The sequence below is a fragment of the Aedes aegypti genome, chromosome 3, assembly GCF_002204515.2.
Source record: "Aedes aegypti strain LVP_AGWG chromosome 3, AaegL5.0 Primary Assembly, whole genome shotgun sequence".
Lineage (NCBI taxonomy): Eukaryota > Metazoa > Arthropoda > Insecta > Diptera > Culicidae > Aedes > Aedes aegypti.
Window position 1 is genome coordinate 296,050,072 of NC_035109.1, and position 17,471 is coordinate 296,067,542.

At 36.9% G+C, this 17,471-nt stretch overlaps 1 protein-coding gene across 1 annotated transcript in view; it reads right to left on the reverse strand.

Moving 5' to 3' along the window:
* Positions 1-17,471, reverse strand: part of LOC23687692 (5-hydroxytryptamine receptor) — a 206,583-nt gene that overhangs the window by 170,204 nt on the left and 18,908 nt on the right. The window contains exon 2 of the mRNA XM_021848923.1: positions 16,399-17,348. Within this exon, the coding sequence (XP_021704615.1) occupies positions 16,399-16,450 (52 nt within the window). The 5' untranslated portion in view covers positions 16,451-17,348. The remainder of the gene's footprint in view (positions 1-16,398; positions 17,349-17,471) is intronic.

The window sequence follows — 17,471 nt, forward strand, 5'->3', positions numbered from 1 at the left end:
TTTGCACACAAGATGCTTCGAAGTAAAGCGATGGAACCGACAAATATGTTGTTGGAGGTTGTCGTTATCGGTGGTGGGACGATTCCTTTATCTCTCTCTGTGTTTTTTAAAGATTCATGTGTGTTTGCCTTTTTGTGTGGGCGGTAGGGGTTCAAAGGTGCAATGATAAATGGGACTAATAATCATAAAAATACAGTAATTTGCGGTCATAATTTATGAAGATGGGACGTTATTTTTTTGGTACAGACATAGATTTGCATTGGCTAGACTATATTTCTTTTTATGTGGATCAAAAACTCATTGGATCATTTTACCGACCATCAAATGCTATAAAAATATGCTTTTTTGTTCACATAAATTTAAATTTTGGCTACAATGGAGCTATGCAAGATGATGTTCTGTATCTTCTGTTCATGACCTTTCTTTTCACGATAATTCTCTTAAAGATCAAATTCAGTGCCATGAAAGTTTAAATTTGTAACCGTTTCAATAATTCTTCAACAACTGATAATAAAGAATAAAAATATTTCAGACAGAACGCAGAAATAATCAGATTTTCTACCAAAAATCCATCAAAATTGTCCCATTTTACGATACTCTTCCTTATATTGTTTTGAAAAGATAAATAAAAGTTTGTTTTTTTTTTGTACGGTGTTTGAATTCAACTTATGAAAAATTTGTTTATTTTACTCGGGTTTGCCCAATGAAAAACATATTCCCGCTGAATTAAACTCAGGTTGAGTTTCTCAGTTGAAAATCTAATTCCTTGTTGCTAAGCATTCCACATTTCACGCAGCATCATGGAACAGAATCTATGGTCACACTTCCGTGGAAAAGAGTTAACAAGGCTGAACCAATTCCACGGAAAGGTAGTGCCTGTTTTTTCGTCACTTGACCAATTGGGATCCTTTCGCCATCGAAGCCGGGAGTTTTTGTGTCAAAATCCACGGGAATTACTCTCCGGGGTTGGTATTCAATTAAGGGGATCTTCTTGGAAGTATCAACAATCTGGCTAGCGGTGGCCATTCGTACAATAGGATCTCTCTATCAAAAACTCGATTCGTTGGTTGGAGGATTTCGACCTTCAGCGAAATGTGTATGCGATTGTAGGTTTTGCGAGAACAGAAGATTACTTTTTCGTTTGGAAGTTGGTGGGTGTTTGGGATGTGGAAAAAATGTCATTCTTTTTCTGACCAGTGATGTCGTTCCCCTTTACCTCATAGCAAATTTGTGACTCAAATGCGCGGAATAACTTTTTCGTCTTCTTTTTGGCATTACGCCCCCACTGGGACAGAATCTGCTTCTCTGTTTAGTTTTCAGTGATGCACTTCCACAGTTATTAACTGAGAGCTTTCTTTGCCAAAGTTGCCATTTTCGCATTCGTACGACAGTACTCTATGCCCAGGGAAGTCAAGGAAATTTACATTATGAAAAGATCCTGGACCGACCGGGAATCGAACTCAGACACCTTGCTTTGTAGCCGCGGGCTCTAACCACTCGGCTAAGAAAGGTTCTAAGGAGTAAAAATCTGAAATTACAATGAAAAACATCACCCTTATGAAACTTTTAAGAAAAGCTTACAAAAGTGCAACTTTTGAAGTAGCTAATTTTCCCTATGACTGTGCATCTACTTCTCATCTCCCTTCTTGTGGAGTTGCCTTTTACATAACAATAGCGCCCCATCTCCTTCGAGCAAAATGTGTGTATGTATATGCAGAACACAGTTAGTTCCACAACGAAGCACGCTGTAATTTCCCAAATGTTGCCGTCCCGAAGCGGAAATGCCACGGCACATATTTTCGCCACATTCCTCAGCCTTTCGCGTTTGTAAGGTCCAATTGTGGCGAGAGAAAGGAGGAAAAATCAAAGCCCACCAGAGAGAGTAAGAATGTCACAAAATGCGTTCCCTCTAGGTATGTGACTGTGGAGCTTTTTGATGTTCCGACTTGTGCTTCTTTTCAGAGAGGTACAATCAATGCTCTAATGTGAATGGGAATGGCTCAACTGCTGGCTGCCAGCGAAGTCAAACGGAAGCATGATCTAGAAAAATTCCGACGACCGAAGAAAGGCGGCATATTCAGTGGAAATTGCCAGTGGCGTTAGAATAAAATTCTACGAGTGTAGCCACTTGGAACAAGTCACACCGATTTCACAGTTCTAGTAGAATACCAGGAAAAGATTCAATCGATATTTCAACGTGGTCATTGAAGCATGTAAGACAACAATCCACGTAAGGTGAAGATTAATCGACGCCAAACCTCAAATTTTCTAGAGCACAAATCTTAACAGTATATATCCTCAAAACTTGATCGATTGGTCACCACCAGGGTGAAATTTCTAGAAAAATCAATTCCAAGCAACCCTGACCCTAAGCAAACCCTAACGGATTCTTTCGAGAAATCCTTAAAAAAATGAGGGATGTCTACACAAAATCCGACTGAAGGAAACAGGATAAAGCGTATAATACGCTCAGGAAATCGAACAGTTTTGTACAATGAGGAACTCAGCTTCATTAAGGCTTGTTTTGCAGGAAATTTATACTTCAATGAGAATTTTATATCCCAGTCAACGTTTTCGTTGGTACAACTTTTCTTATATCTTATATTTGATGTTCTTGTGTCGTTTCTTATTTTCTTAAATCTAACGTATGACAAACAATAGAGTTTGATCCAAAATTTTAGCTGTAATATGGAAGTTCAATGATTACTCCAATTGTCTTGAAAACAAAAACAGAAAAAACAGTTTTTCCTGCTGAATTTTCTTTTTGCTATTTTAGGGAACATAACAAGTTTTTATTTCAGAGTAAAGAAAAAACTCTGTCGCATAATCTTCTTCTCCAAACATTCATCAACCAGTTAGCGGGTGCTTCGGGAACAGTTTTACATTGTTACGACACAACAAAACGAAAGCACAACTTCAATGGAAGAGTTCCTGTAATCGAATGGATAGAATTTTTGCGCGAAATTGTTGCTTCCATCCAGAACCACACTCGTGCAACAATGGCGAGGGAGGAGAAATTTCCCAAATTGTGTGCACGTGAAGAGAATCCACGGCATCTTTGTTCGATCGCGTGCGGAAAAGTACATGGAACTTGTTTCGCGAATTACGTTCTTCCAAACAAATCAGTGTTGAAAAGTTAGTAAAAGTGGATTATTAAATCGTTGTATGGAGTAGAAATTGAGTTTTCTTTGCAAAGTAAGCTTGCTGCAAATCGAACAGACTATTGTTATACACTTCAACATTTCTCGTAATTCTGGCTATACATAGATGGCAATACTGATCGATTGCTTAAAAAGAGTTATTCAAAGATAACGTAAACAATAGGGTTTCGACGCCTGGATTTTTAGTAGCTGAAATTCGTTCTCGACGCTTTTTTGCAATGATATCTCAGACAGATATACGTTTTGTGGAGTCTAGCAACATGAAACATACAAAAACGTTTGATTTTTTCAATGACATATACATTTGGAAAACCGTTGTCCGAATGCCTATTGTGGACCATCCTTCTCCCATTGGATTCTTATGTAATCTGACGTGCCTATTATGGACACACATGGAAATGCTAATTATGGACCCTCTTGTGTGGTTTCATTTAAAAAACTGTTCAAATATCTGTATTTATGCGCCTCAAACCAAATATTTTGCCTGAAAATGCTGACTAACAATGCAATCGCAATTCACCCGGTGGATTTTCATTGGAATAAGGTTGCTTTGAGTGTTAATTTTAAGTTTTTCTGTAGGGTATTCATAATACGCAAAGGGTCCATAACCGGTATCGACTCCCTACAATATAATAACAATTTTTCAAACAATAATTTCACTAGCGAGACCCGGGTCAACAATTTTGCATTATTTTCACTTCACTACACTTTGAAATTAATTCCGGGTGGCACAGCACCATCAGCCAAATCGAAAATAACGCGGTACCGAGCGCATGGCTTTTTTCATTTTTAATTTGTTGGCTCAGTAACGGGTCCATTAAATGTTTTGGAAAATTTCAGTTGAAAAGATTTTGAAAATTCGATTGGGCAGCGTCCATAAATGACGTAGCATTTTTGACCAATTTTTGACACCCCCTCTCCCCCATCGTAGCCTATTTTATCATACCTAATACGTGATTTATGGGCGGTCACTTTTTTGAATTCCGGGAATTTTTACCTTGGGAAGGTTTTTTTTGCAAAGATTCAATACAGTTTCTCCAAGAATTTCTTTAGATTGATTCCACCAGCATTTCTTCTAGGGATAACTTCTGAATTTATCTAGACATTTAACATATATTGCTCCAAGGAATCCAACAGAAATTCCACAGTAAAGTTTCTTGGGATTCCCTTAGAAAATTCTCCGGAATTTGTTTTTCGGTTACCTTTTGGCTGATTTGCGTTGCCTCAACAGGTGGCTTCGAATAGTTTTTCATGTACTCCTTCAGCAATTATGTACGTTAGGATTGCATCTAAGGATTGATTTTGGGATATTGGAAATGTTTTTTCCAAGTATCGGTTCAAAGTTTTCTGAAGTAATGGTTTTAAATTTATTTTGTTTTATCTTGAGATGTTTTCTTATTCATTTTTCCTGATATTTTTTTTATTTTGAGATTCTGGCATAAACTTTCCACAATTCCATCAAGGGTTCTCTCATCGTTCTTTTTTCTGAGCAATTTCGCTGGATAATCTTAACAAGAATGTTATTAATAGTTTCTTTTCCTATAAACATTTCAAAAACTTCATAAGTATTTCCAACTTGAATTCTTTGTAGCCTATTTATTAAGATTTTTTTTAAATTAACAACAATAACTACACAAAGAATCTTAGATTTTTTTTTGCATATCAGTTAAAATTACTACGGAGATCCATTTGAGAATTTATTTACGGATTTCTTCAGAAACTCATAGAAAAGAGTAACATTCAATTCTGCAACAGCTCTTCTTGAAATCCTTTCAAATCTAATTTGAAACAATTCCTCCAGAATATCTCCAAGAATGCTTCGGAAATTCATCCACGTGTTTCTTAAGGAATTCGTTCTAGAAATACTGCATAAATTCATCCAGGAAGTCTTCCAAGGCTTTCTAAATGTTTATTTGCATATCCTTTTCTGAAACTTGAGAAATCTAAAAAACAATATGTTGAGAAATTCCCATTGAATTTTGTAGATGGTAGGGGGAGATCCCCCAGTACCGGACACTTAAGCCACTAAATTCATAATTCGAAAAATATTGATTTTATGGGCTCGTGTTACCCATTTATGATTTATATTATCATTTTTATAGTGTACAAAAATAAATTTCAAAATATAAATATGAATTTTGACATTGCATTTTGATTATATATTTTAGTACCAAATTGATCGATCTTGAAAGGTGGCACCCAATACCGGACACGATCTGGAAATGCCTAAAATTCTGTAAATTTGAACATCATTGAATGTGTACACTATAGGAATAGTTTATAATTACCAATTCAATGCATTTGCAACATTTACAAGAATAATTTGAGTTTTTCTTAGTTTGCAAGATGTCTATCAAAAACCTCTTCCATATATGATAAAAAATAGCACATTTTACGATGTTGTTCTGAATGTTCATTCTTCTTAATTTTATTGCATGTTTGATACCATGATCGACGAAACCCATGAAAAATGAAAGTATTTTGAGACACTGGTGCAATAATTACAATGATATCATATAACAAATCAAGCTGTCCGAAACTGAGGGACAGGAGGTGCTTAACCAAAATTGTAATTTGTCAATATTTAGTTCAATTATGGTACAAAATTCATTCATACTATCCAATAAGGATTATGTTCGATAATGCTTGCGGGATTCAAAGTATTTTTTCATAATCAAAATAATTACTAAATAGGCTCAAAATTAAGAGCATACGTCAATTTTTTAAAGATTTTCAAACTTTTCTACTTTTTTTAAAAGGCATGCATATTTCAAGGATGTGTTATTCTACGCAAACATTAGTCTACATAATAGCTTTCTTTTCTACTAATACACCATCTTGATTGGACCATGATTTCTCAATGTTTCGACTTTGTCCGGTATTGGGGGATCTCCCCCTATATTGGTGTTTGTATGTTCTAGGTATGCATAGATAAATTATATTGAAGCCAAAAATGAGCATTAGATGGAATCCTGAAAAAAACAATCTCTGGGATTATTACTAAGAAGAATTCTTGTTTAACCCATATCCGCCCAGCGTCCTATAAATAGGACAGTACTTGTAGAGCAAATATCTTGAAAATAAAGAGGTTTTAGGAGAAAACTGTCTTCTGCAAAGTTGATCACAGGACTGCTTACTTCCACTTGGTAACTATTTTAATTCAGAATTAACTCACCAGGTGGCGCACAGACGCCAACAAATGTCGCATATATAAGCAACATATGAAACAACTTTCCAGCGTACAAATATTTGTTTCGTTTATATCTCAGTCCAGCGATGAGATACAAAATTGGTGTCTTCGACAAAGTTGAACAACTAAATATCACCTATTCACATAGAACCTTATAAATTCGGAAAACATTCCCAAGATGGCGCTAGTGAGCCAAAACTTTATTTGCTTATATCTTAGCCCAGTTATGAGATACAAAAATGGTGTCTTCGACAAAGTTGAACAACTAAATGAGAACTATTCACCTAAAACCATATTTGTTCGGAAAACACTCAAAAGATGGCGCTAATGGTCGAACATTTTGATTGTTTATATCTCAGTTCAGTGATGATGGTGTCTTCGACAAATGTGTTTAACTGAATGAGATCTAGTCACCCGAAAATTTATTAGTTGGGAAAACACTCACTATATGGCGCTAGTGAGCAGAGATTTTATTTGCTTGTATATCAGTCCAGTTATTAGATACAAAATTGATGTCTTCGACAAAGTTGATCAACTAAATGAGACATATTCGCCTAAAACGTTTTTAGTTCGGAATACACACAATAGATGGCGCTAGCGATCGAACATTTTGATTGTTTATATCTTATTTCAGTGATGAGATACAACATTGGTGTCTTCGACAAATGTGTTCAAATGAATGAGATCTATTCGCCCGAAAACTTATTAGTTCGGAAAACTTTCACTAGATTGCGCTAGTCGGCAAATATTGAATTTGCTTGCATCTCAGTTCTGTTATGAGATACAAAATTGTTGTCTTCGACAATGTTGAACAACTAAATGATACTTAGTCACATAAAACCTTATAACACTCACAAGATGGCGCTAGTGGGCAAAGATTTTATTAGCTAATATCTCAGTCAAGTGATTAGATACAAAGTTTGTGTCATGGACAATGTTGAACAACTAAATGAATCCTATTCGCCTAAAACCATATTAGTTCGGAAAACACTCACAAGGTGGCGCTAGTGGTCAAATATTTTATTTTTTTATATCAGTCCATCGATGGGACTGAAAAAATCACAATCTCGAATTTGGTATCTTTGTCAAAAGTGTTCAGCTGAATGGGATCTATTAGCCCAGAAACATAGTAGTTTAGAAAATTCTCCCAATGTGGCGCTAGTAGACAAACACATTATTTGCTTTTTATCTCAATCTAGAGATTGTATACAAAGTTAGTGTTTTTGGCAAAGTTGGAGAACTGAATGAGACCTATTTGCCTGGAAACTTATTACTTTGGAAATCACCTAAATGTCACTACTGGGCACACATTTTTTTCGCTTATATATCAGTCCACTGATTAAATCCAAAGAAAGCTATTCGCCTAAAACCTTCTTAGTTCGGAAGTCATTCTTATGATTGAAGTCCAGTGATGAAAAAATTGGTATCTTCGAAAACGATGATCAACTAAAGGAGATATTTTCGCAAAAAAAAACATATTAGCTGGGAATTGCTTTTATGTGCGAAACATCAAGGAAACAACCTATAAGAAATTGATCTGCCTAGATCAAAACAATGGATACTTACTATCGATTCGAGCAACAATCGCTTATTTCGGATGCAATGCTCCTTACATTTTTAGATGAACCTTGACACCATTTAGATCCTTTGATCTTTTGAAGGGAGTGAAGAACGAAAAAACCGACAAATTGACTTATCCATCCATGAACTGAACTCCAATGGTGAAGGGCGGCTGTCAAACGAGAGTAAAATTGAATAGCCGGCAACCTAAGTCCAGAACCAGTTTTATGACTTAAACGTGGAAAAGTAAAAATTATTATTCGCAAAATTACAGGTAATAAATGCGCTTGAAAGATATTGTTTGCAAGCAGTTATTTACTACGCGCTATTGTAGTGCGTTGTTGCCAATTTAATTAGAAAATTCTACTTAATTCCCAAAATGAATGTTTCGAGAGAATTGATTACGCCTTCGCCATTGTTTGGTCATAGTTTTGTATGGCTGTTTACGTTTTAGAACCAGCGACGCGTTGAGGTAGCAGTAAAGAGCCTTCCTTGCTGAACTCAGTCGGTCCAAGAATTGTGACATTTGAGCGGACACGCTTCCGTATGCTCCCAAAGTATTCTGGCCAGCTCTAGTGTCAAAAATCTTGGGCCGCGTGGATTCGGTTCTGTCGGTGAATGAGACTATATGCATCAGTGATGCAGTAACTTAAACGTTATAGCCTAATAATGTTGGCTTCAAATATTCACATCTGTAAAGCATGTAATAGTTGGAGTCCAATATTTGACTGTCATTGGACTGAAGGACTAACTTTTGATCAGCACTAACGAAATTCTGATAATGCCAAATATAAATTTCGATCACTGTCAGATCAGAGTCACATTGTATACTAATAACTTGAACCAGTAAAAATATTTTGATAGTTATGTTTCCATTATCAGCTGGCAAGTTTTATATAATCTTTTTGAAGACTATTCTGAAACATTTGTAGGTTTTTTTCTAAATCAAAATATTTGATGTGAGATTTTATTTTGTTTTTGGTATAAATGGCTTAAGTGTGCATTATTTCACATGTACATGTATGGAAATGTATGTATGTCTGTATTTTACTTACGTGGTAGAGCAGAAAAGTGAATTGAAGTCACTAAATGATTTAGTTCTGGCATGCACCTTTCGCCTCTGAAATTTTTAATCTTTATGTTGCAATTTCTTTATCAGGGTACGTCCATAAATTACGTCACGCAAAGTTTTGCCATATTCATCCTCCTCAATTTTCCTTTGTATCATACTTTTTGTATGGATTCCAATTTTTATATGAGTAGTCACGTTTCATTGTAACCCCCTCCCTCCTGTTCTGTACGTGACGTAATTTATGAATTACCCCTCACCAGCAGTTTTTTCCAACTTGTTTACATTGTAATGGGTCAAACTGCATGAAAATGTATTTGATTAATCTCGAAAATAAACTTATAGAACAGCTAGATATGGACGACACACTTTCAAGAATTTTTTTGGATCCCCACCATAGCCTTGAATTTTTTTGGTGAAATAAGGTTTAATTTATGGGAATACGACTATGAGTAACAAAAACGGAGCTGAATTCCAATTGTGAGATACCTTGGGCGCTAACGGGTTAAATACTTGGATGAGTCCTGAAAAAAAATGGACTTTTTCCCAGAGAAATCGATGTGTAACGCCATTTTGATATTCAAGATGGCGATTTTCAGTTGGGGTAATCACTTGAAACCTATGCAATAATGGTAGGGGAAGAGCACCAATTTTCGACCCAGCACTAGTTTTTGATCCATTCATACGATTTTGGTCTACTTTGTATGAGAATCCGAAAATTGGCACAGGTTTCTTGTAGGTCGAAACTAACGCTTTACAGCAGCCGTGGTAGTTGAACAAAAGTATAAGTTGTACAAAGTGATTAACAAATGTTGAATATTGTTCTTATCAGTGCTTTTGTTGCTCACTTTCATGACAATTTAATAGCAAGTAGAACCAAAGTTGAATAATTTAGTTTGGTTGTCTAAGAGCCTCTCTATAATAATTGAAGATGAGTTGTTTGTCTTGATCCAGACTCTGTTGTTCCATATGTGATATACAATTGAATCAATGTTGCTGAACAACGATCGGAAACGCGAGGCACGATGAATTTTCGTAGGCATCAAAACAGAATCTGCGAATAAACACAAACAACCGTTCGGGCGCTTCATTCGTTCGTGTTTCATTTTCGGATCGCTGTTTCTCCCGACGCTATCATCGGGTGATTTTCCATCGCTTGGTAATGTGAACGGTACGATCCACGCCGCCTGCTCTTCGCGAAGAACAGAAAAATATTCATTTCGATCATCTTCATGTGGGCTTGCAACAATCACGCTAAACTTGCTCCGCTCAAAAATGAGTGCCGAGCGCACAAAATTGGCCTCTTTTCGTGCAGCACAGATTCTGTGCAAAGGGGCTGTACACAGTTTTGTGCAAACGGTGGTAAACAAAACTGAATGAGTGAATTGCGCACAGAGGAGGAACGCTTGGAATGCGGAATTCGTTTCCATTTTTGTTTTGCTTCTGAAAACATAAAAAAAAAACATTCCAATTTTAAAGATTTTCAGAGATTTTTTCATTTGAATAGCCGAAGCGGAAGCAAATGGGGAAAAAAACTTTCGCATTTGCGACCACCTTCCGGCTTTTCGCTTGAAAACATCTCAGAAAACTCCCCATCTTACCAACGGCCAACTGTTTGCTGCCACGCGGGATATCATTGACAGTTCCCTTTCCATCGATCTCGGACAGCCGAAGGCGAAAACGTCGGCAACTCACAGAATTAGTGCGACCTACTCAGAATTTTCACTTAGTCAGCCAATTCTGCATTGGTTGCCTCATTCTGTGTAGTTTCAACACATGCGCTGCGTGGAGCTGGCTTAGCGTGGAGTGTTTTGCTTGACTTTACGAGAAGAAGCAACCTTGCAATGAATCACGAGAATGAACAGCACGTAGATAAATGAATCCTACGAGGGGAGAGGCTTCGCGAACCACTTATCGGTGTGTTCATTTTGCTTCTTCGACGTTGCATCCGTTCGCTTTTTGCGATGCTCTTCGTGACGCAAAAATGAAAAATGAATTTTGGCGAATGTTGGATCGCGAAGATGCGTCGATCATTGTTCACGAAGAAGATCCATCGCAACCCTGAATTGAATAACAGTCTTTTACAATTTTCAGCAACACTTGTTTCGTCACTTATTCGACAATACTTAAATGGGTCAAAAAGGCAGTGAAGATATGTTTGCTTTGAAACATGTTTGCTGTTTAAACAATAAAACATTATGAATAGACTCAACAATGTGGATTCAACAAGTAAACCACCAGTTATCCATCGAACATCCAGAAATGCTTGTTCAACGTTTGTCTAACAATAATTTATAATGAGTGAAAGCTTTTCTAAATTGTGGATGAAAAAGTTGAAGAAGTCCTTATTACTTATGATCACCGTCATTCAAAACATAGCCTTTGTTCAGTGTTAATTCAACAACATGTTTTCATAAGCTTGAATAAGTCTTGCATTTGAGACCTTTTCACAGGCAATATTCATCAATGATATTTACATACAACGCAACAAAACAAAATACTTAGACAATGTTTAAACAACGTATGTTCGATAATCTGTTCGTTTATCTTGTTATATCTTTAAATACTGCTCTTTTTCTGCTGATCTGAATAACCTTGGTTAGAGCAGTGGATAAGCATGCGCCTGTAAATCGAAAGGTCCTGAATTTGAGCCTCGGCATCGCAACAATGTTTGATTAATTGAAATTTAATAATAAAGTGTCAAATTCCTAGGTATCCATATATGAGTATTTGATGAAGTGCGCAAATAACTACCAAAGTTTTTGCTGTTTCCATTATAAAATAATTGATGAAGAAACATCGAACAAACCTCTCAGACTGTGTTCAGCATGTGTTTTTGTTGAACTAATGCTGAACAAAGCCTACTATTTTGTACACTTGTTATCATAAGTAATAACGGCACCTACAATTTTTCTTCGACAATTCAGAAATTACATGTCATGCAATCCTGTCAAACAAACGCCTAACAAGCTTCTCTGAATGTTCGACGTATACCTGGTGGATTAAATGTTGAATAAACATTGTAAAGTCTACTGATAGTTTTAGTACTCCTAAGCAGCCGACGTAAGGTCAATGAATAAACGTATACTATATTACGTTATACAATAGTTGTTGTTGAATAGATTCTCCATCTCTGGGTGAAAAAGGCTTGAATAATAGTTTCATGTCAACAAAGTCAATCGTTAAGCAACTTACAGCTTAATAAAACAGCTCCGAGAAGCTTTTATTAAAGCAAAATTGTTTCTTGGGCACCTCTTCACAAAACTCCTTGAAAACAAACGAAAAGCCTTTTTTTTCGCTTCTGTTTCGTTTTATACTCTAAATTCCAACTTCTTTTAACGTTCCAATTAATTTTACGCTTCCCAAGTTAGGGGCGTTAAAACAGGTTTGGTTATGGAAACTTCAAAGAACTCCTCTGTTGAAATAATTGATGAATTCACTCAGAAGTAGCTCATGTGATATACATGAGCTACTTCTGAGTAAATTCATAATTTTTTTCAACAAAGGGGTTCTTTAAAGGTTCTATATTTTTATAAAAATTTTAGGAACTTTCTGAGAAGTCTTCAGAATAGAATTCGTTTATTTAATTCTTGGAGTATCCGTGATGGAATGCCAAAAAAATATCTGCATGATTGCCATTGGATTTTTTTATGTAATAGCTAGAGTAATTCCTATAACCCTAAAGCAAACCGGGATCTAAAAAATTCCTATTATTGGAGGTATGCTGCAAAGTTTTTTGAAGAATAATTAATCTTTTGAGATATTTCTTAAAAAAATATAATGTATCCAAAAACTATTAAGGGAAAGATGTTTTAAAGAATCCGTGGAGCAATTTCAGGAAAAAAAACATGCCTTAGGCTTGGAAATATTCCTTACGAAATACCCGATCGTATCTTTGACAAAATCGAAGAATACCCAAGTAACCAGTAAGCACGATAATGCGGCACGGTAACAGCATTATATGCGCATATAGGGTAATCATTTGATGCATGTCAGTTTTATATACGCATATAATGCTATTATAATGCCAGAAAAGGCGAAATAGCGTGCCATTATAGTGCCAAGATATAACCGTGCTTCTCTGCACCACTAATGCTGATATAAGACCACGTGAGAAACGTCAGTTGTTTTCGCCAGGTTTTTAGGGCGAATATATTTGTGCTTTCGCGTACGCAGCCAGAAAGCTTTCGCGTATGCGGCAAGCAACTGGTACATGAGGTAAATAAATGAATGAATGAAAACGGAAACCTCTAATAGTATGCAAAAAATGTAATAAAATGATACAGTTAGTACTTCTCCGTATCAGACATATTCGTTTGGTAGTTTTCATCCTTCTGAGGACTGGCAATTGCCACATTTTGATCCTCGTTTTATGATGATGAAATTCCTCATTTTGCGTCTCGAACCTGCGACACCCGTATTGTTGAGTTGTTGTCCTGCTCCTTTGCTCTTACGGCCACATAAGATGAATAGTATTGGAAAGAAAAGTGACCAATTTAAACCATCACTTTTCCCCGTCAAAAAACCTGCAATTGTAGTAGTGAGAAGATTTATGTTTGACTCCCTCTTACCACTATATGCAAACACAAAGCACGTGGTATATCTGTCAAAACACTGGATGGCATTTGAACATGCCCTGTATTCGAATATAAAGCCAATATAGTGCTTATTTAATGCCTGTAGGCATCAGGCTTAGAAGAATTAATGATGCTGTAATAGGGTATCTATGCAGCGGAAGTGCTGTTATAAGGTCTGTAAGCATTTGTTGTGTTATTATAATGCATGTACGCCATCGATGATGCTGATTAAGGGCTTATTATTAGTGCTTATGGTTACTTGGTCATTTCTGTAGGAGTCCCTCGTTAGTAGGGGTCACTTCTGGTGGAATTGCTCTGCTATATATAAAACTGAGTTTCGTTTATGATCTGTAAAAATTTGGAAAGAAAAATAAGTGATATATCTATTAGGATAACTAAAAGTGTTTCTCTGAAAAATGTTTAAAAATGCAGAAGAAGTGCTGAAAGTGCTGTCTTGTGCGAACACTTGGAGGTATCCATATACACTTTCTAGAAAATTGTTCGCTAGAACTTTTCAAACTATTTACAAAACAACACCTTATGTTGTGGAAAAAAAAAGATGGCAGGATTCCAAATGTGTATCCCACAAAATTTCTTGAGGTATTGCTGACTACTATTTGAAGAAATTGAAGATATTCCTTGAAGAATGGAAAGAAAAACATCTGGAATCAGATGTATTACCTGCGAAATATGTGAAGCTAAATTTTATACAATTCTTTGGTTTATTCTTAAAGGAAGTCCTGTTTGAACTCGTTCGCGAATTTTTTGCATACACATTATAGCTACTTAATAGTTTCAGCAGATTCTTCTCAATTGTGTACTACTGTAGATAGAACCTTCGAATGGTTTCTGTTCAGATCTTTGGCAACAAAACAGACTTTGGTGAATTTTGAAAATTCATCATGAAATTAATGAGGACGCTTTTTTTAAAAACATAATTGCTGAAGAATTTTTTCGAGAAATTCAAAGAAAACATTCATTTCCATTAAGATTTTTTTTTCATCAGCCATGGAGCGACGAGGCAATGTCAAATTCTCTGATTGATTTATGGAAGCATCTTTGGCAGAAGATAGATTTTAAATTGAACTCCAAGGATTATCCGAAAGCTTGCCATGCCGCAATCTGTCTATCTTATAAACATCAACATAAATAAAAATGGAATAGTGTTCGTATGTCACGGAATGGCTTGAAAACGAGTCAAAGGATTTACCATATTATTTCACAGTTAGATTCCTGAAGTGTTTCGACGTGTTTGTGTGAACAAAAAGTCACGGGAATAGTTACAATATGGCAGTAGAGAACTGACCCTTTTTTAGATGAACTTGGATTCGCATTATCAAACGCCTATTTCGAGACACAACAAGATTCTTCGATAATAAATCTTCAAGTTTCATCTACTTAAGATTCTTCGGGTCAAATAGTATTTAAATAAAAATGGAATGGTGTATATGGTTTCAAAATAATTGTTATGTCACAAAATGGCTTGCGAACGAATTTCCAGATTTTGAAATTATTTCACTAAAGTGTTCGTGAAGCGTTTGAACGTGTTTTTGGGTACAAAAAGTAGAAGATATTCAACGGGAAAGTTGAAAAACGGGACAAAACTAAACTGTAAGTACAGAAATCTTGCAAATCAAAAAGCAACAGTAAGGTAGTACAATATATTTTTTTTGACTGTAGCGTTCGTTCAGAAGTCCGATGTGTAAAGAAGAAGTTTAGGAAAGTGTGGATAAAACAGGAGAAAATTTATCTGTTGTTTTGTATAGGAGATTTCATGACATTTTTCAACAGCCTACTTGACGGCAATAAATAGTTTGCCGATACCACTAGTGTTATATAAATATGAATGTTGAAAACAATAGTTGCAGTATTCAAACTAATAGTTAACGCAATAAGTTGCATAATTACTATTTTTACGACAACAATTTCGTACACCATTTTTTGCAATTTCGTAGAACACCACTTGAGGGTTCAGAAATCATATCTGGATATGTGCACCATAATTTTGAAATGTCTGAAAAAAGTTGGGTATTGATTAATTTTGGAACTCAAAACAGTTGCGTAATAGTCATGACGCAACTGATTTCAGTCAGGTAGTGACTATAAGTACTCTGCATTATTCAGTGCAGGAAAGTAGGCCAGATGCTGTTTTTCATCCCGCCAAAACAGCCTATTACGATGAGAAATTGCAAAAAATATATTAACTCATTGAATTTGATTTTTTCTTTGTCAGCCAGGGTGGGAACTGCCTCCCTCTTGCTACGCTCAATTCTATCTTCGATCTACCATGAACCAACTCTTTGAAAATGATGACAATATAATGATTTCTCGACAAATTTACAGGTTATTTGTAGCCCATCGCCCAGAAGCTTAGATTCAGAGCGTCAAATTTTGATATTTTATATGTGAAAAAGCAGTGTTGTCATTGTACGATAGAAATACGTTTCATTTACGGCAGCTAAAGAGGCTCTGCAAATTTCCCAACTTTTGCACCATGAGCATCTAGTGTCTGGTGAAGTTATTAATCGCTCGTAGTTCAAGTTAAGTTTTTTTTCAAATTGTTGCTTTCTTAATTCTTAACAGGTTAAACAGGTCGTTTATCTGAATGTCGATCGTAAAAAAGTGGTAGCAAAACGAACCGTCGTCAACAGAAATGGTGTAAAAGAGAGTTGAAATCTATGATTAGAATGTCATCGCAACATTTGTCTACATTTATAACCGTCTATTGTTATGAGAAAAAGACAGTCAACAAAAAGATATAAAAGAAAAATATATTAAAGTTATGCTTAACACACTAATTATCTTCGTAATTATAATGCAAAAATAATGAATCGTACTCACCTATAACCGTCGCCAGTATAACGATCCCGAGCACAACTGCCGTCGCCACCATCCGGATCAGAAAAATTGTGCTCTCGGGGTCATCCAGTCCTCCCAGGCCGTACCCACCGCTACCATCCAACAGCTGGTCCCGGTCCGTCCCATTCCCGAATCTGGTACTGACGGTGCCATTGATTAGCCCCCCAGTACTACTACTGCTACCACTATAATTGAGCAAAAAGCAATTTCGTGCAGTTCCAGAGGGCCATCAACTCCCGCTCCTCCAGCAGATCCGGCAAGTGGCCGAACGAAAGCCGCGAGTTGGTCCCACTTTCACCCGCATCCGAACATTAAAATTGATGCTAAACTCGGTCGAGTAGTTGCCACTGCTGGTGAATAGGGCCGCTCTCGCCGTGGACCCCAAGTGGGGACCCGCTGCTGAAATTGGACAATGCACCAGCGAGCAGATCACTACTATTGCTGCTATTGAGGCTGCTATGGAGGCTGCCATTGAGATCGTTGGCAAACTCATCCAGAAAGCTACCCCCACCAATACCGCCATATTCCAGCATATCCCCATCACTTCCGTTAACGACACCCCAATGCTCTTCTTCAGCCCCATTTCCACTTGTAGAAGGACTCCACGAGCTTACAGTTGAACCACTCGTAGTCGTCACCGTGGAGTTCACCGAAGTCGTCGACGAGAGCCTTGCACTACTACTACTACTGGTGGTGGTCGCAATTCGGTGCACTTTTTCTGTCACTGTCGTCCGGACCGGCGTCGTCCAAGGCCACAAAGGCCATGCACTAGAAGACTCTTCTCCGGCGACACGGCCCCTTGCCGTGGCCATAATTTGTTCTCCGTGCAGAGGCTCTTCTTCTTTGGCGGCGTCGTCGTCTTCTTCCTTATCACTTTGGGCACTTGTTTTTCACACCCCGTTCATTTTCTTCAACACATTATGCGGCAGATGCTGTTAAAATAAAAGCAATGGTGGATATTAGCCATCGGCGGTGGGAAAAATGCATCGCGGTCAGGTCCGAATTCGGTTGTGGGCAATGGGCATGCAGGGTTTAGAGCAGTGGTTCTCAAAGTG